Genomic DNA, 21,086 nt, shown 5'->3' on the forward strand with positions numbered 1-21,086 from the left:
TTGGATACAGTGTTCTGCATACGTATGTTAGATCCAATTGGTTTACTATGTTAAATTCTCTATTTCCTTACTTCTGTCTGGTTGTTCTATCCAATCCTGAAAGTGGGATGCTGAAGTCTCCAAAATTATTGTAGAGCTGCTTATTTCTCCCTTCAATTCTGTTAACTTTTGCTTCATATACTTTAATGGTCTGATATGTGCATGTTTACCATTGTTATATGTTCTTGTTAACTTGAACCTTTTATTAATATATAGGGTCATTTTTCTCTTGTTACTTTTTTGATTTAGTCTATTTTGTCTGATATTAGTATAGGCACCCCTTCTCTCTTTTGGTTACTATTTATTTATTTTTTTTAAATTTTGTTTTTTAATGTTTTATTTTTTTTGAAAGAGAGAGAGAGACAAAGTGTGAGTGGGGGAGGGACAGAGAGAGAGGGAGACACAAAATCCGAAGCAGGCTTCAGGCTCTGAGCTGTCAGCACAGAGCCCGATGGGGGGCTCAGACCCATGAACTGTGAGATCATGACCTGAGCCAAAGTTGGAGGCTCAACCAACTGAGCCACCCAGGCACCCCTCTTTTGGTTGCTATGTAAATGGAACATCTTTTTTTCATCTTTTCATTTTCAATCTATTTGTATCTTTGGAGCTAAAGTGAGTCTTTTGTAGATAGTATGTAGTTGGATCATATTTTTTTTCCATTCTATCAATCTCTATCTTTTGTTTGTAAAGTTTAACCCATTTATATTTAAAATAATTACTTATAAGGAGAGACTTCTGTCATTTTGCTATTTGTTTTTTGTATACCTTATAGCTTTTTGTCCATCTTTTTCTGCATTACTGCCTTCTTTTGTGTTCACCTGATTATTTGCAATGAAATGTTTAAGTTTCTTTCTCATTTTCTTGTGTGTATATTCTATAGATATTTTCTTTGTGGTTATTATGTGCATCTTAACCTCAAAAGTTATAACATTCTAATTTGAATTTCTACCATCTTAATTTCAATAACATACAAGAACTCTTCTCCTTTATGTTTTGATCCCCACTCCTTTTGGTTGTTGATGTATCAAACTTACATCTTTATACATTGTGTGACCCAAACATAAACGAAAAATCTTTTAAATGCATTAGTCTCATATAGAAAACAAAATGTGCAGTTACAAACCATAGTTACAATAATGCTAGCTTTCAAACCCATAATTGTTTTTTTTTAATGTATTAGTCTTGTAAATCATGTAGAAAACAAAAAGTCGAGTTACATACCATTGTTACAATAATACTAGCTTTTATAATTGCCCATGTATTTACCTTTATTCAGATCTTTATTCATCCAACTTCACATTTTTGTTTAGTATCCTTTAATTTCACTTTGCAGTACTCCCTTGAGCATTTCTTACAAGGTGAGTATAGTGATAACAGATTCCTTACCTTTTGCTCATCTGGGAATGACTTAATCTCTCCTTCACTTTTGAAAGATAGTTCACTCAATATAGGATTCTGGATCAACAATTTTTTTCTATTCACACTTTGAGCCTATCAGCCCACTACTTTCTGGTCTATTTAGTTTCTGATGAGAACTCTGCTTATATTCTTATTAAGGATCCCTTGTGTGTGACAAGTTGCTTCTCTCTTGTTCTCTTCAAGATTTTCTCTTTGTCTTTTTAAAGTTTGAGTATAATGTGTCTTTTTGTGTTTCTCTTTGAGTTCATCTTACTTGGAGTTTATTAAGCTTCTTGGATGTTTATATTCATGTCTTTCATCAAAGTTGGGAGGTTCTGCCATTATTTCTTCAAATATTCTCTCTGCCTTTTCCTCCCTCTTTTTGTGAGAGTTCCACAATTTGCATGTTTGTTCAGTTGATGGTATTCAACAAGTCTCTTAGGCTCTGTCACTTTTCTTCAATCTTTTTTCTTTCTGTTCTTCACACTTGATAATTTCCATGGCCTTATTTTCAAGGTCTTCTGCCTACTCAAATCTGCCTTTGAATCTCTCTAGTGAAATTTTCATTCCACTTATTCTACTTTTCAGTTTCAGAATTTCTTTCTTTCTCCTTCCTTCCTCTCTCTTCTCTCTCTCTCTCTCTCTCTTTCCTTTGGGTTTTTGATCTCTTTATTGGTGTTTCTATTTTGTTCATACAAAGTTTTTGTGACATTCTCCACATTTTTAGTTCTTCAATCATTTTTAAGGCAGTTGGTTTGAAGACTCTACTTGATTTGCCATAAAATTTTTTTTTCAGGGACAATTTCTTTTGATTTTTTCCCCCTTTGAATTGGCCATACCTTTCTGTTTCTTTGTATGTCTTGTGATTTATTTATTTTTTTGGTTGAAAACTGGACATTTGAATATAATAATGTAATTCTGGAAATCAGATTTTCCCCATTTCATCAGTGTTGGCTGAGTTTTTTGTTTTTGTTTTTTAATATTGTTTTAGGCAGTCTGTGTGCCAACCATCAGCCGATGGTGTAAAGTTACGGTTTTGTCAAATCTTTTCTGAGTCTGTGCCTTTCCCTGAGTACGTGCAGTCACTTTCTAATTTTTCCCATATATAAAGTTGTTTTTGAGCGTCCTAGTCTTTAATATCTGGCTCCCAAAAAGAGAAAAAAAGAAAGATCAAAGGAGGGAAAAAGGGTGTCAGCTCTTTAAATCTCTTGAAAGTTACTTGAGCTAGAGAAGTGGCTTGCAACAATGAAGTGGGCGGGGCATGCAACAATAATGGCCACTCTCTTTGTCTGTGCCTGTATGCTTAGAAGCAGCAATTAGTGATCAGAACACAAATCCCTATCTTTGGGGAAAAAATCTTTTTTGCTCACCATAGATTCTGCAAACTATGTGCAAGCTACATCTGGAACACTTGCACAGCTTCCTGCCATGGCACCTTTTGTCCACCTTCACCCATTTTCCACCCTCACCTTATCCCTCTGCTAACCATGAACATGTTCTCTGGATCTATTAGCTTTTTTTTTTTTTGAATGCACATATAAGTGAGATTATATAGTATTTGCCTTTCTCCGACTTACTACACTTAGTATAATGCCTTCAAGGTCCAACCATGTTGTCACAAATGGCAAGATTTCCTTCTTTTTAAGGCTAAGTAATATTCCATTGTGTGTATGTGTGTGTATATAATATACATATATATGTGTATATACATGTGTATATATAATATATACATATATACATATTATATACATATATACATATATAATATAATATATAACATGTATATACATTTATACATACTATATACATATATATAAGTGTATATATAATATATATGTGTGTATATATAATATACATATATAAAGAATATATATATATATATATTCTTTATCCATTCATTCATTGATGAACACTTAGACTTGTCTTGGTTATTGTAAATAATGCCACAATCCTTTTATCATTTAAAATCTCTTCTGGAACTGTATTTGTACCTCCTTTTTCATCCCTAAGACTAATTGCTTCCTTCTTCCTTTGATTAATCTTACTAAGGTTTGTGAATTTTATTAATCTTTTCAAATAACCAACTTATGAATTTGTTGGTCCTGATTAGTCTCTTTGTTATCTTTTTGATTCTTTATGATTCCTTCTCTTCTACTTTTTGGGGGTTTCTTCTGCTTTTCTTTTTCTAGCATCTTCAATTGTGTGGTTAACTCTTTAATTTTGTACCTTGCCTTTTTGAAGGTACATTTATGGGAAATATATATATATATATATATGTATATATATATATATACACACACATATACATATATATGTATATATATGGGAAGCTTTTATATGTAATTATTGTTCACTATGATTAATTTTTATATATTTCTGTTACAAAGTTTTCTACCCATGAATTCTTCAAAATTTTAAAATTTTTCCAAAAAAATTTTATTACTAATTTCAAAATTAATTGCATTATGGTCAAAGAGTGTGGTCTATACATTAATAATTCTTTGAAATTTGTGGAGGCTAGTTTGACGGCCTGTTAATTTATTTAAATATTCCATATGGTTTGAAAAGAATGTTTCCTTTAATTTTTGAATGTAGTGTTCCATAGTCATTATATTGAACATTATTAATTGTGCTATTTATGACTTTAATATCCTGATTTTTTTTTGTCTGCTTGTTTTATCAACTATTGAAAAAAGTATTTTTTAAATTTTTATTTATTTTTGAGAGAGACAGACAGAGTGTGAGTAGGGGAGGGGTAGAGAGAGGGGGAGACACAGAATCCGAAGCAGGCTCCAGCCTCTGAGCTGTCAGCACAGAGCCCGACATGGGGCTCCAACTCACAAACTGTGAGATCATTACCTGAGGCAAAGTCAGTTGCCCAACCAACTGAGCCAACCAGGTGCCCCAAGAAAGGTATTTTTTTTTTAATTTTTAAAAAATGTTTGTTTATTTCTGAGAGAGAGAGAGAGAGAGAGAGAGAGAGAGAGACAGAGTGTGAGCAGGGGAGGGGCAGAGAGAGAGGGAGACAGAATTCAAAGCAGGCTCCAGGCTCTGAGCCATCAGTACAGAGCTGGATGCAGGGCTCAAACAGTGAGGTCATGACCTAAGCTGAAGTCAGATGATTAGCTGACTGAGCCACCCAGGCACCCCTGAGAAAGGTATATTAATCTCTGATAAAGATGGTGGATTGGTCAGTTTGTCTGTATTTGGCCACTTGAAAATTTTTTCTCTACTTCGAATAATGTGCAAACATATTAAATAAATCACATTTTGAGAACTTTCCAGCTCTTCTATCTCAACTGTTCTTTTTTGCATAAGTCATTCTAGCCATTTTCACATTCTAATCTTGAATAGAATCCTCAAGTCTCAGTGAAATCTATAAGATTGTTTTGTTGTTGTTGATATGTGGTAAAAATAAAAGCTGCTATTTACAAAATATTCACCAGGTGCCAAGTATTGTGCTAGATGCTTTATTTACAATAAAAGTCTTTTTATCTAACATAATTGGGACAAGTAGGTTGTTAGTTCACTGAAAAAGTTGATTAAAGTGGGGAATCTTTGAGAAATGATACATACTATGAACATTTTATTTGAACTTAAAATGCATGCTTACATACACATCCATTCACCAATATTTATGTATGAGTCTGTTTTTTGGAAGTTTATTTCATGGAGTTTATTTTTTTAACGTATAAACCACACCTGTAATGCATCGTCAACAATTTCTAGTTTCTATTGATGTAAATTGGAGGGAGAACCCAAAGAAATATTCAAAGCAGTATGAGTGCAGAATTAAAGGTTTTTATGATTTTGAACCAAACTTCATCGTTATTCTGCCCACACCTCATTTGATAACAATTGCTTAATGCCTCATCTTTATTGAGTCACTTACTTTAATTTTTTATAGAAATTTTATAGAAAATTTAGAGAAATTTTTATAGAAATCGGGGGCACCTGGGTGGCTCAGTCAGGTGAGTGTCCAACTCTTGATTTTGGCCCAGGTCATGATCCCTGGGTCATGGGATTGAGCCCAGTGTTGGGCTCCGTGCTGAGTATGGAGCCTGCCTAAGATTCCTTCCCTCCCTCCCTCCCTCTCTCTCTCTGTCCCTCTGCCTCTCCCTCCCTCCCTCCCTCTCCCTCTGCCCCTCTCTCCTGCTCATGTAGTCTCTCTCTCTACAAAAAAGAAAAGAAACTTTCTTGTATTCCTATTCCACTGGTTGATGTAATGTTTACATAATGTTTAATTAAACTACATAGTATGGTAACAATTATGATTGTGTAAACAGAGGAGAATAAACTCATCTGTCTTCTTGTAAATATACAGCCCTAAACAATAGGAGCAGAAGGGTGTAGTTGTACTAGAAAGCAGCCATGTAGCTGGGAACATTTTTTGTACCATTGAATCAGTCATTATATTGTACAGAGGCAGTGGGAAGAATTATTTAATCTGCCCTATCAGTTCAGTAAAGGTCATTTAGGAGCCTCTGTATTAACAAACTTTATAACTGTATAAGGAGGTAATGTTATCCTCATTTTAGAAGGGCGATCTGATTTACTCAAGCTCCCACCACTAGCTTATTACTAAACTAGATCTAGGCCTGGATTACCTCAACCATGGTCATTCTATAAAGCTGTGAGAGCTTTCCTTTACAATCTGCATGTGTTTTAATTGAATTTTACTTCATTTATCGATCATGCTTTATGAATTAGTGTACAGGCCTCTGCAGTGGAAAATACTGTTTCTACCCCTTTAATAATTTTTTTTTTTCATGAAGTTTAGGCACTTACAATACTTTTTTTTTCTCCCTAGCAGGTAGTTTTATCTTTATCCGGATGTTCTCTCATCTCTGTCTTCAAGTCACAGCTTACGTGGTCAGGTTAGCTTGTTTCTGAGCAAACACTCTTTTTCTCATAATTAAGAGGTACACTTATTACTACCCAGGAGCTTGGATTCTCAGCTACCACCTAGAAAACAGAATATTTGATTAATTAGAAATATATTACTATTTGTTCATTTCTTACTCCTTTCTTTTCTAAAGCTACAGCCTGTGCCTCCAACTCTCCTGATTTCTTCTCCATGGCTTTTATGTAGGGATGTTTCTTTTCTTTTAATGGTGCCATTCATTCCTAAATGAATCAGCACAAATGAGATCAAGTTTAATGAGCCTTGACACATTAATGAGCTTCCCACACTTTGTAAATATGTCTACTGATAAGCCACATCCCATGCATACACATTCCAACAGAAGTTATCACCACTACCCTCCCTTCTCTCCTCTCCCAAGTACTTCACAAGTCACTGTTACTGGTTTGTGTTTCCTTCCCAGAGACCTGGAACAAGTACAAGTCTCAGGCACATTTCCCTGTGGGGGAATGTCTTCTGATTTTCACACTTCTTGGCATTGTGTTGTATTTTCAAACGGAATTCCAATCCGTAGGGTCTCCTCTGACTATCTCTTTTGGCAAACCACCTTCATACATTGCCTGATCTCCCTGATAGTTTATTTTTTTAAGCTACCTGTTTCATGATGCGTGTTAACTTCTCTGTAGGTAACGTGAATTTTCATCATTAGCCGGTTTCTACGATCCTTTCTCTAAGTAGGTTGAGATCTACTTGATACAATCTCTATTAGATTGTAATGCATTCAGAAAACGAAAGAACGCTTGAGGAATATTTGCAAAGCCCTCATCTTTTCTACTTTCTAACCTCTGCTGTAAGTACAGATTAGCTTATTGGTTCAAACTCTGAACCGAATTTTGTGGCAACTGATTTGGCAACCCTGTCTCCAAACCCATACCTTTCATAGGCTTCTATGTCTCAGTAAATCAGTAAATGGCCACTCATCCCTTCAATTGTTCAGGCTCAACTCCTTTTACCCATACTTCATCTGTTTCTTATACTCTATATCCAATTTATTTTTAAATCTTATTTTCCTTTAAAATATATCCAGAATGGGATCATTTCTCACTGCTTCCACTCTGTGACAAATGAATTAACTCCAGAAGACATTTATGTCCATTGGCCTATCTAAGGTTTAGGCCATCTATGCATTCCTTTTGTCCTTTCCCTGCAGTAGGATGGTTCATGTTTCGGTGAAGACAGTGGAGCTTGTTTTCAGAGTAACATCCTAGTTTCAGTATGAATTTTGTAACAACTATCGCACCTTAGGCTTCAGCTGAGGCTCTCACTAGAGTCAGATAGAACTGACTATGAGGAGAAATTTCTGCCAAAGTTGGATTCTTTATTTGCTATCCTTTTTATAGAAGTCCCATTACAACTGCCTGTCTGTAATTTAGCATTCCTTAATGTCCTTTTAAACTAAAATCCAGGAATTGTAAACAAGGGCAGCAGCAATTAGATGCCAGAGAACAAGGTGTTCAGGGCTCCTGCTTGTTGAAAATTGCCCAATGTCACGGGATGGAATAAACCAGGCCAAAGCAAGTTCTTTGTCCAGCCCCCAGCTGATCAACGGTTTCTTCATTATCTCTTTTGGCTTCCATGTTTGTTTGCTTGTTTAATTGTTTTTTTTTTTATCCTCTATCCTGTTACTTTTTTTTTTTTTCCTCAGCTGTGTTTATCGTCCCTCCCCCACCCTCCACTGCATTTTAATATTCCCTATCTGTACTTTATAGAAAATGACTAGATCTTTATATTCCAAATTCGAAAGTGTTCAGGGCACCTGGGTGGTTCAGTCGGTTAAGTGTCTGACTTCAGCTCAGGTCATGATCTCATGGTTCATGAGTTAAAGTCCCACATCGAACTTTGTGTTGACAGCTCAGAGCTTGGATCCTGCTTCAGATTCTGTCTCCCTATCTCTCATCCCCTCTCTTGCTCACACGCTGTCTCTTTCTTTCTCAAAAATAAATAAACATTAAACAAATTTAAATTAGAAAATGTTCTAAATCCTCTCTTTTCTGTTAGGATCAAAGTTAATCTTCAATTTAGGGGAGCTGCGAACTTTTGGGGAACACTATTGTTCCTTTGGATGGGATACTTTTTTACTGTGGAATTGTCCCTGGCATCATAGGATGCTAAACGTCCCTGGCCTCAGTACCAAGTGCCAGTAACACATCTCCAGTCATTGTGACCACAAAAATACCTGACACATTTACAAACACCCCACAAAATAGTGGTGGAACGTCTCGTTTAGAGCCATGGCTAGGTAGGCAATTAGAAGAATATCACTACCCCCCCCCCCCTCAAAAAAAAAAAAAAAGAAAAAAATATATAAATGTACCAATAAACATCTTGGTTTATGTATGCATATGTATATATGTATTTATATGTGTGTGTAGGTATATGTATGTGTGTATGTATAAAATGTTTCACATATATAATAATATTTGTTTCAAGGGACATATTAAGTTTTCATAAAGTTACTGGTTTATGAAACAGGTATGTGGAAATGAGTTGTAACTTTCTCAAAGTGTACTCATTTATTTTTATTTTCATTTAAAACATTTTTTAAGTTTATTTATTTACTTTGAGAGAGAGAGAGAAAGGTAGAGAGAGGATCCCAAGCAGGCCCTGTGCCATCTAGCCCAGAGCCCAACATGGGACTCGAACCCATGCACCATGAGATCATGACCTGAGCCTAAATTAAGAGTTGGATACCCAACTGACCGAGGCACCCGGGCACCCCAAAATGTACTCATTTTTAACTTAGAGAAAGTATATCTCTTTTTAAAAGTAATTTAAAAATATACTACAAAGTACATGCACACTTTAGAATCTCTTGTCCTAATGATTTGTAACTTTTCACATTAAGAGTACAATGTTTTAGTTTGCTAGTGTTATACAAAAAATTAAGTTATAAATGTCCTTAATTTTGTTATATTTCAGAGAAAGCGATTTGAAGAAAACTGGGCCCAGGTTCAGCAAAAACAAGCAGAAGAGAAGCAGAAAAAGAAGTAAAAAGCAGAACAGTCATGGTAAAATCATGGGAGAAAACCCATTTGAAACCTTAAGTTATACACCAGGAGACCAGGACCCCTCTCAGAGTGCAGAGGAAGAGTTGGAAGACACCAACAGAGAATCGGCGTGCACCTTCACTGGTGGACTGGGACATGAACTAAGAGGTTTAGTAAATAGCCACCAAGATGAAATATGGAGAAGCATACATCCCGAAGATGGTTTTCCAAATGTTATGTCTGCAGTTGAGCTGGACAATACACCAAAAAATTACCTCCCTAAAGAACACGATGATTTGTTTCCAAATATGTCATCGATGCCGCATGAAAACGCTGTCACTTGCCCGACAATGACTCAGAGTCTTTCCTGCATAGCAAGTGATGACTGGTCTGGCACGAATGTAGGAAAGCACACTGGAAGTAGGCATCCCACAGCGTCAGACGTCCAGGGTGGATCTGCGTCCATCCCATGCTCATTGATGCAGAAGAGAGAGAGGGTAGATAAAAGACTCCTGAATGAAACATTTCTGTGCAATCGATATGGATCCAGAACTTCAGATAAAAGTTTAAGAAAGGAACAAGGAGTAAATACAGCTAAAAACGATTATTGGGCTTTTTCTTCAAACAATTTTTCTGATGAAGAATTACAGCTGAGCTCTGAGAGGCAACCCTATTTTGGGAGCTGGCCTGAAGGACCTCATAAGTTTATATGTGAACAAAGACCAAAGAGAGAGAGATGGCAAAGGCTGGCCTCTCCGGACAGCAGGGGACAATTGATTAAGTTGATCTCCACTTCTGAAGGAACTTCAGGACCAGGAAGCGGTCCAGAAACACTGGTAGAGGAGAAGCTGTTGATAGAAAATGAAGATTTGTCACCTCCCACTGAGAATATAGATTCAATCATAGAAACAGAAACAAATGTCTTTAGAAGCTGCTTGCCTAACCTGCATATCCCAAAGAGTGACTTATGCTCAACAAAGAATAAGAAAAGGAGGGAGAAAAGGATTTTCAATTTGGCACCAAACTTTAACTTACTGGGACAGAGATATATCAGTGTAAAAGAAAGTGGGGAATGTGGCATGGTAACAGAAAGCCGTGGACTAAAAATTATTTTGGAAGAAGAAAAAGATAGAATCTCAGAAATAAACAATATAGAGGAGAATAAGCAAAAACTTATGACCTTTGATCATCATCCATCATGGTTTTGCTTTGCTGTTTTCGAAGATCCTCCTTTAAATTTTGGTAGACAGTCTTATTCTCATTACCTGCCGTTTAGTAGACTAAGGCGCTCTGTGTACTTTTATAAAAACCCTATTCCTTCTCTTGTGCTACAGTATACCTTCAGCTTTTGGATGGTATCTTTTACGAGCAAGAAACCATCTTTGACTTTCAAATCTCAGACAAGGGTAGATGACCAACTACATGACCTAGGGTTTAGTTCTTCAGAAATTTTAAGTAGCCAATCTGATACTTTGTACTCTTTTAGGGTCACTTCTGATCTTCACTTTTTAAATGAAAGTTTTGATGAAAAGCTGAAGACATGGGAAGAACCTAAGCCATTACAGTTCTTACAAACTGAAGATAACCAAGATTTGACGAGCACTGGCTTTGATTCCCTTGAACTACAATTATCACAAGGGTTTGCCTTTCAACTGGTAAAGCTTTTTGGATCCCCTGGAGTTCCAATGGGTAAATTGTGTTTACTTGCTACAAACAAAAAGTCCAGTTTAACATATATGAGTAATTTTTTGAAATGTTTCTACCTTGCATTAGTGATTTCATGCAGTTAATTGATCTTGTGATGCTTTTCAGCAATGGAAGTAAAGGACCCATAGCAAATGGTGCTTGACCTTCAGAGTCATGTGCCTGCCTCCACTTCCAGGAACCATAGTCTTAAATATCTTTGAGCACTTAGAATACTTGGATTCTCAGTATAAATAGATATTGAGAAGAACAAAGGATGAGACAGGCAAACAGTAATTATATAACAAATAGAGATGGGTTCCCCCCTCCTTTTTTTAAAAATCTATTTTATACATTTCCATTGTTTGGAGCATGATCCTTTCCTTTCTCCTCCATGGTATGGCTCATAGATATGAGAATAGTAAGGTGGGGGGACAGTGAAGATTAAATGATGAAAACATATCCTCTGAAATAAGTTGAGTTTAATTTTTAAAGACTGAGAAGGATACTGAAAAGAAGATTACAGAGTCTGACTGGTTGACTTGAAAAGTTCCTTCCAGCTGCTGTTGTTTTTGGAAATGAAAAATCCACTTGTGAATAAAACACATGAAAAATCCACTTGTGAATAAAACACATGAAATTTTAATATTCTAAGTAAAATTCTAAGTAAATTTCCTCTAAATAATAAATATATTTAAGATGCTAAATGTCTTAAACAGGGAATCTAACTCATATCCCAATTTTTCCTTATCTGTAAGTCAATTGCATGTGTTAAGCGATTTCATGGAGTTGAATGTGTCCCCTTCCTTGAGGACAGAAATTGTAAGAGCCAAGAAGTCAAAGCTCCAATCCCTGAAGTTCTCCTCTATCTTCCTGATACTTTTTCTTTTCTGCACCTACCAGCTGCCTGGGCCCTGCTCCTGGCTCACAGCTCATTCCAGAGTTGTTTACTTTGCTCTTAAACTTCTGCTGTTGTGAACAAAATTGGTGCCCAGAACCCAGACCCAAGATTGGCTAAGTCTCAGCGCGAGTGAGTCACAATTATTCACCTGCTCTTGAGGTTCTAGTGTTATGTTTATCATTTTTGTAAACTTTGTGAATAATCACATCTTAGCCGTTTGGTGCAGTATGCTATCTTTCTAGATGCACCAAAGAAACATACCAATTTAAAGATCAATTTAATTAATTTAGTTAATTTAATTAAAATTTAGGGAATTTTAAAAGATAAATGAAGTCATTTTAGTCATTTAAAAGGTTTTAGTCCTAGGTCCATATTCTAAAATTATGTGCAACTATTTTTGTGTCACTTTGAACTGTTTTTTCTGAGAAAGTCTATAGATTTTGTCAGCTTCTGGAGCAAGGGAGGGGGACGTGGCAGCACTTGACTCAAAAAGATTAACAATCACTGCCTTGGATCAGCATCAGAAAGCATGAAGGCACTCGTGTGAAAGATCCTAAACCTGCGCCTTTGAATGCACAATACCGTCATAATCAGCAATAATGATCAAGCATCCATTAATTAAGCTTTGGAAAGCTTTCTAGAGGAAATAGACCTCATTCATCAAATAGCTTACCTTCTAAATGGGGAGATAAGACTAACACAAAACAAAATTATTGCACATAGAAAATATAAATGACAAGCTTATGAATATTTTATGAGTGAGGTTAGTTAGCAGTGCTTAAGGGGATGTTGAAGAGCATATGGGGTTATGGTTTTGGGGGGATGACTTCAATGTGGAAGTGAATTATAAGCAGTGCTTATACAAATGTGGCTTAAAAGAAAAATAGAGGGAAAGAATTTCACATTTGGATGTGGCGGGTGCTTAAAAAAGGCGAGGAAGAAACTGAGGGTGGAAATTGTCAGCTGATTTGTTTGGCCAGGCTGGACAAGGGAAGCTCTGCTGTATCTGTGGCCGGTGGCCTTCTAAATAGGGCAGGGAACCCAAATGAATCCTAGCCTTAGGAGTTCTGTAGACACAGCGGGATTAGATAGTAAAGCCACATAGGCCTGAAGAAACCAAACTATCTATGTTGCCAGGCTTATATGAGTATAGAAAAAATATTTTGTGTGGTTTGGTATGGCTGATATGTATGTGTCAGTGTTTGGACTAATTTATGAGCATCGTAATTGTCTGTGAGGATTTTTTTTTTTAAATTTATGAACATCATTAATTGTCTGTGAGGATTTTTTCCCCCGACACTCTCATGTGGAAGGAAAAATTTGCAAGAAGACTAAACTTGCTATAGTTGTACTGTTCATACACGTCACAGGAAAGGATGACCTAAATTCTATGCCCTCTGCCAGTACCACTTGAAGCTATCATATATAATGTGTGTTACATATGTTATAATATTATGTATGTATTATTGATATATGTATTTATACTTAATGAGAATATGAACTATGGTTCATATTGTTTTACATGAGTGAGGATAGTGTTTACTAATAAAGACCTGAGACGCACTAACTCCTGCTCTAGCCATCAGTGAAGTATTTTCCAAACTGGGCTTTTACTATTATATCAGTCCAAATAATCACGTCTGCAGATCTTCACATGTAGGGTAAAAATCTGTATGACACTACAGATGAAACTTGTTCCCTTTTATTTTCACAGAATCTTTGTTGCCTGATGACTGTGTGGTTTCCCTTGACTGGAAGACACTGAAGATGATCTATTTGCAGTGGAAAATATCAGTAGAGGTATATTTTTATGACTTTCAAAGAAGACCTTCTCCAACTGGTTTCTTTAAAACAACACACACACACACACACACACACACACACACACAGAAAACCTGTTCATCAGATGTAATATGAAGGGCTATATCCCTTATATTAAATTAGAGAAAGAATACATGTGGATAGGTAGCTAATATATGCATGTTTTTTCAATAAGTCCCAAGATAAAGTTGCATTTAATTCCCTAATTTTGCTGTAGAGTAGACTGGTATAAGGGCCTATTGTGGATAACTGAGGTGCCCGTTTTAGGAGAGTTTTTTATTCTTCATTACATCTTTTCTCCTGTCTAGCCCTCAGTCTTACCCTGTTATGATAGAGTAACAGCTACAAATTAGATTCATATTTATTTGGCTTGGAAGCACCTCATTATTGGTGTTTTCTGTTGGTCTACGGTGAGAGGCATAACTATTCTGATGGGCTGTAAATTTTCCAGGTAGCTGGAGGAGGACTGGTGGGGAAAGTTAGAAAGGTAATAGAAATTCTAGAAAAGGTAGCACACTATATAACATAATGGGGAGAGGGTTTACATTAGTTGATAGTGATTTAAATGTGCCTGGAGGCAATGCTAAGGGTATTATTTTGAGATAAATGGTAAAAACAAGGTTTAGTGAAACAAAATTATATATCACAGGATAGTAGGTATTTCTTAACTGTTCATAAAAGCACAGCTGTGGGAAAAGTAGATTTGTTTGGTGTGCCCAGTTATAAAACCAAATACATTTTTCTAAACTTATTTCTCTTCATTCCCCATGGAGAACTTATTGCTACCTAAACACACACACTCACCCCCCCCATACTTTAAACATTAAAATGGACATTTGTGTTTATTAGGTTTATTTTGCTATTTTTAGACTGTTCCTACATGAGTTAAATGATGCAGTCTTAACCCCAATGCCGAATATTAATCATTATTATATGTATTTTAATTATAATTTCTAGAAAAGACAGAAGAAGATTGGTTAAAAATGAGAATTTCTGGAACCGTAAGTACAACTTATTCCAGAGACCTCAGTACAATCAGAAGGCAGTGGATGTTGACATTATTTGGTTATAATAGCTCCATGTACTGCAATTTGAAGAGTAAATATAAAAAAAATGTAGTCTGTTACCATAGCAACCCTGTGTGCTAGTGCACATGTGATTTTCTATTTCCTTTAAATGTAGATCTTTTTGTGAAATACAACAAAGCTTAGATGGTTGTTACCAAATTTATTTGCCAACTTTATTGGTTAGAACATATTTTAGAGCGTTCTGTTAACACACAGTTTATGAGGGATTACCACCCCCGTCCCTTTGCCCCAGATTGTTATGTGACGAGAGCTGGGAATTAGGGATATAGGTTATATTTAAATATTAGGAGATTCTCTAGGAAAGGAGGTAAAACATGGAGACAAACTCATGTTATATTTTAAACTTGACATCAAGCTGACATTAAAATAAATACATTGCACTTTTTTCAAAATGCCTAAATTATGAAATAAACACAGCTGCTATGATTTTAGTGTATATGTGTCTGCATTTGATAAGAATTGAATGCACTCTGCATTTACCCATATGTTTTCTTTCTTCATTTTAACTCGTATTTCTAAGAGGTTTCTGTTTCCATTCCTCTGCTAGAAATATACATATACTCCGTAAAAAATGTTTTTGTTTGTTTTAAAACTGGTTCTGCTGCAAGAAGAAGGAGAAGGACAAGAGGTTTGGGAGAAGAGTTTAGGGATTTGAAGGGGCCACCTGAAAACGTGGGATAAAAGTAGTCTGAGAAAGGATACGAGGCTATGAGGAATTCCAGAGAAAGGAGGTAAAGAAATTCACTTATTCATTTGACAAATATTGTGTTGCCTCAATTCCAGCATTGTACTATAGACAGAGGCTATAGCAGTGAAAACTGCCATGGCGGTTACGTTAGGACCAAGTTAGGAAGGGAGTGTTTTCCCTCCCACCCCCCCCCAGCACCTCCCTCCACATATGGCAGCCCCAGCGGGACACCACTATAAGCAGCGTGTGACGAGAATGGACATATTTGGCTGTGGCCAACTTGGGGTCTTTTCTGTCAGCTGAATTTGGATGTTTTGTGTCAAGGACACTTCCTGGACCATCCTCTTCCATCTTTGCTAAACTGCCCTCTGGTCTCCTGCAGAGCAGTCACCCCTAATTATTAATTATTCATCTTTTCTTGTTGGGGAACTTGATGAGTGTTATGTCTATGTACAGGTTTTTTGGGTTTTTTTTTTTACAATTCTAATGAGAACATGCCTCCCTGTTTTGTGTTTGGCATAATGTACTGATTAGTGGACCTCAAGGGGTAGATAGAAATGTATAAGGAGGGAAGTTGCAGGTGAATGTGGTTGGCTTTGGGAACTACAAGTCCCTGCCTATTTCAAAATTCTCTTCCTGCTGGTGGCTAGGGTGTTTAGTGTCACTCCTGTAAGGAGGTGGGGCAGGGTGCTGGAAGGAGAATGGGTTCCCATCCTGAATCTATTGCTGACTGGCTGTGTAACCTTAAACAAATTATCCTCTCAGAGCCTCAATCTGTTCATGTGTAGAAGATAGATTTATAATAGCAACCTGTCATGGGAATATTAAATGAGGATTAAGCGAAATAATTGTGCAAAGTCCTTAACATAGTGCCTGAAAAATAATAGGCTCTTAGAAGGGTTAATTCCATTTCTTTAAATACCTCCTTGGGTTAGAGCATCATCTTTAAAATGTCCCAGGCAAAATAGAAATTGTGTTACCTAGGAGAGCAACACATTGACTTAATAAACGTGGTAACACATTTGCATGAATTAGTGTATTTATTATTAACTTTATAATGTAAATAGCTGGATCCTCAGGGAATGAGGCAGAGAACAGATTTGGATTTAGAGACAGAAGGTTGGGCATTGTGAGGGACACTGACTCTCCAACGAGACAGGACCAAGCAGGGTGTGGGGATTGTGGGGCCAGAGTAAAGGCCTAGATACCAGGGTAATGGCTTATTTAAATATGGAAAGAGCCTGGGAAACTGACACCAGACTCTGTATATGTCACCATTTTCTCTAGACTTGTTTGGCTTGTGTTTTGTGTTTTTTTTTTTTGTAGTTGAATTCTCCAGTCCTCCTCGTGCTGTTGAAGACCCTAATCGTCAAGAAAGAGTGCCCAGTGCCCGCCCAAAGGATCATTTTCAACGATACACTCATTGGATACCAAAATTGGTTTGGATAATCTGTCCAACCATTCTTGATTAGTTATCTGAATAATAAAAAACTCAACAAAAGAGGTAACAACTTGAACTTTTTATTATCTAATTTTGAAGATATTTGCCCTATTTTAATTTGTTATATGGAAGAAAATAAGGCACAGAAAACTTTAGTAGTTTGTTTTGAAATTGCATCAGGATGGAAGGGTAGGCCTTATATCCAAGTATAGGTCCATGATTCCATTTCTCAAATTCTGAAATTGAAAAGGCTTTGAAAATCACAAGTTATTTTTAGTTTGTTTTATTTCTTATAAGCTTGGCATTAAAACTAATTTGGCAGCAAAACTTGGCCCAAACAGGTTAATTTTACTCCTTATTTATCCTACCTAGTGTGACCATTCATACATTTCGTTGCTGAAATATGAATGTGTTTAATTACCACGGGGTAATTGCCATGGGGTGCTCAGTCCCCACTCAGAATGTGAGGTTATATATATACACATACACACATACTGTGTACCTTCAATAGGCAAACAGGTGCTTTCTGAATTCTGAAACATATCTGACCTCAGGGGTGTTGGTTAGGGATCGTGGGTCTTGCACCATCTACAAAATTGCACCATCTTTCAAAATTCTGTTTTAGTTTACTTGTATTGACCAGTCTTCAAATAGGAAAATTCATATTTGAAAAACAGAAATGAGGGGGTGATTATGCAACAAGTAGGCATTTACCTAATCCCTCTATTTTCAGAAAGGGAGGATCTGTCTTATCTTACTTCCTACTCCACCCTATCTATACTGTCTGATCTTCTCCAGGGAATAAACCTCTGGGCTTCTCAAGGGGATGAGCAATTGCCTGACTCTGGATGTTTGTTTCCCAAGCAGACTTTCCACTGACCTGCCTGCTAAAGCCCACTTCTAGCCCCAAATCTTCTAGTTAGTGCCTGAAATTTTATGGGTTATGCAGGGTAAATTGTGTTGACTCATGGCTTTCTATAACTCAGGGGATTTCTGGGGGGGCTTGGGTTTGTTTGTTTATTTGTTTTTGCCAAATTAACACTTGGTCTTTGCTTTCTAGTTTTCAAATTTTTGTTACTGTGATATTCTGTCTTTTTTCTTATAATTTATGCTTAAAAATAATAACAAACTAACTGCCCCCCCCCCCAAAAAAAAACCTCTTACATTTCAGTAGGGTTTCAAGGAGGGAGTGGAAGTTAAATATTTGTGCTCCATCTGCCATAGTTATTAGGAATTAAGTGCTTTATTTAAAATAGCTGTGCTTTTTCTTACGCTTCTTTCATGCAGCTTTAGTTTATCTTTCTATTAGATGGTGGGTCTGTTCCAGACAGAAACCAGGGTTTTCAGTGTTTGCTTGAACTCCGTAAGAGTCTTGCTCTCAGAGCCACTGTGAAACTGGACTTGCCTTTGGCCCAGGATGGGATGATTTCAGGGAGGAGCTGACCAGCAACAGGGTCCAAGCCCAGGTAGCTACGGAGGGGATTCTGACATCTGGCAAACCCTTGCTCTCCTAGAGGCCTTCACCAGCGGCATTTATGGATTTCTAATGAATACATTAGAATCCACACTGCCATCCCTTATCCAAGGGTATTGTTATGAATATTTTAACAATGAGAGGGGCGTCTGGGTGGCTCAGTTGGTTAAGTGTCTGACTTGAGCTCAAGTCCTGATCTTGAGGTTTGTGAGTTCAAGTCTCGTGTCAGGCTCCATGCTGACAGCTCGGAGCCTGAAGCCTGCTTCAGATTCTGTATCTCCCTCTCTCTCTCCGCCCCTCCCCTGCTCACATTCTGTCTCTCTCTTTCTCAAAAATAAATAAACATTAACAAAATTAACAAAAATATTTTAACAATGAGTGTAGCATAAGTAGTGACCCGTTCTGAAACACCTTTATGCTGTATTGGTACAAACCGGCTGACCATCTACCCAGGCTTGTATTTGGGTTCCAGAATGTCCCTAGTTTTTCCCAGGCACTGTCTTTATTATCTTGCCCTAATTTCCAGAACGGAGCTTTAGAAAAATGGGCTGGGGCTACCCTTCTGTTCCCAGGCTTCCTCCTCAAAGCTTATAATCCTCAAGTGCCCTTGTGTACAGAGGCACATAGATGCTGTGGAAAAGATATGGTCCTCCCCTTGGGGGAGGGGTGTGGCACTGAAAAGAGTAACGGATGGAATGTGGGAGGCAGGGAGGCAGAAGCAGGTGGGGCACAGCCTTGTCCAGAGAACATTCTGCGTGGCGGGCCTCTCCCAGGCCACCAGAGTCCTGTGCATTTCCTCTGTCAGTTCAGCCAGGTGGAACACAGAGGCCACATGACTTCTCTTCCCTTGTCCCCCTTCCCCTAACTTCTAGCTTCCTTCAGCCTCCACGTGGCTTCTAGGGGAAGGAGAAGAGAAGAGCAGGGAGGGAGCAGTGTGAGAAGAGAGGAGGACAAGGTCCTACCTCTCACTGGTCAGATTATGCAGAAAGGTGACAGCAGGTGCAAGTTGGAGGCGCCAGAACAATCAGGAGTCCGCCGCAGAAACAGTTAAGCAGGCAAAGGTAGACGTCTTTCCTGTCCTGTCCATGCATACCACTTATATAACAAGAGGAATACACGTGGAGATAAGACTAATGTATGTTTTTGAGTAAAAAAATTCGATAATTCTTGGTAGGGAAAGAAGAGACACAGGACTAGAGAGAGTTGCGAGAGCTACTGCTTACATGTTTGAAATGGCTCTACGGTGTTAAAGGGTCTTGGGAAGCTCCATCCTGGCTTCAGACTTTCTGCCATCTTGGCATCTCTGGGGTGGAAACCTGGGGCCGATTCATAATCAAGCATTCCAAATCCTGGGTTATTTGGAACCGTAGGTTTGAGGGTTAAGTTCCTGGTTTTCAGTAGCCCCTCTTGTGTACCTCCTCATTTTTCCATGTCTTTTAAACAGTGGCAATTAGAGAAACATTTGAATGTATCTTCATTTGCCGAAAATGACCTACAGTTTTCTTTACATCTGTCTTCGTAATGGTTTCTGGTGCAGCAAAGTGGGACTGTGCTGGTCATCACGTAAGCGAGAAATGGAACGAAACCCCAGAGCTCAAGAGTTGGTTGGTTGAGATGAGGGCACTAAGGAGTGTTATCACAGGGGTCCTCTGACTTGGAGGGTAGCCCAGCTCTCTGGAGGCTGGCACCTAGATAGAACCAGGAAAGATTTGAATGCAGGCTAACAGCAAGCTGGCCCTCAGATCTGTCCGTATGTTTACCGACTGCTCCTTAGCTGACATTATCACCGTCACACCTACCTGTGGAGAAAGTAGTTTAGGTCCACATTACAATTGTGGACCCATACATCTTCCGAATGTCAGGCTATTTTGTTAGATCTTGGGGTGGCAAGGGTGACACCGTTTCTATTTACGGTCTAGTGGGAGGAAACAGATACACAGACAGATAGCTTTAAACAGGGTGGTTTTGAGGAATAAATCAGAGAGAACAGCCAGAACTTGTTGACTAGTTAAACGTGGGGTTTGAGGGAAAGGAAAAGTGTCTAGGGTCCCTTCCAGGTACTGCTGACCATTTTCTGCTCCTGAAGCTCCTTCTCCCTGGGCCTCCATACACCTCTCTCTACCTTCGAGTTCTGTCTGCTTGGCTGACAATTCTCTCACACTCTCCTTTGGCAGATGCCCTTCAGAGACACAGCCCTCAAATGCTGGTGTCTCCTGGCCCCCCTCTTCAGCCGTCTGCTCTATTGTCTGTCTTCTTTTCATAGGGCAAGGATTTCCAAAACTCTGTCTCTAGCTCAGACCCGTCTTCTGAACAGCACACTCGTATTTCCCAGCCTCTACTTGGTAGTTCCATCTGCCACAGACCCTGCAGATTCCTTGTGCCAAAACCTCTAGACCCCAAAGCTGTGTGTCCTCCTGTGCCCCCTCCCACATTGCCTGGGCCCCCCTCTGTAGAGGAACATAGAAGTGGATGGAGGTCTTATGCAGCACTAATAGAAGCACCCCAGCCACACGTGTAATTTAAACTTTTCTAGTAGCCACATTAAAAAAGCAAAAAGAAACAAATGAAGTTAACTTTAATAACATATTAACCCAATGCACCCAACATATTATCATTTCAACACATAATGGATATAAAAATTA

The 21,086-nt window shown here is 37.9% G+C and overlaps 1 protein-coding gene across 1 annotated transcript in view; it reads left to right on the forward strand.

Moving 5' to 3' along the window:
- Positions 1-17,032, forward strand: part of N4BP2L2 (NEDD4 binding protein 2 like 2) — a 72,946-nt gene extending 55,914 nt beyond the window's left edge. The window contains 4 exon segments of the mRNA XM_019447817.2: positions 9,281-11,037; positions 13,647-13,732; positions 14,711-14,754; positions 16,856-17,032. Of these exon segments, the coding sequence (XP_019303362.2) occupies positions 9,281-11,037; positions 13,647-13,732; positions 14,711-14,734 (1,867 nt within the window). The 3' untranslated portion in view covers positions 14,735-14,754; positions 16,856-17,032.
- The last annotated feature ends 4,054 nt before the right edge of the window (positions 17,033-21,086 follow it).

Source organism: Panthera pardus, unplaced genomic scaffold (genome assembly GCF_024362965.1).
Source record: "Panthera pardus isolate Hobbes unplaced genomic scaffold, ASM2436296v1 HiC_scaffold_1, whole genome shotgun sequence".
Taxonomy (NCBI): domain Eukaryota; kingdom Metazoa; phylum Chordata; class Mammalia; order Carnivora; family Felidae; genus Panthera; species Panthera pardus.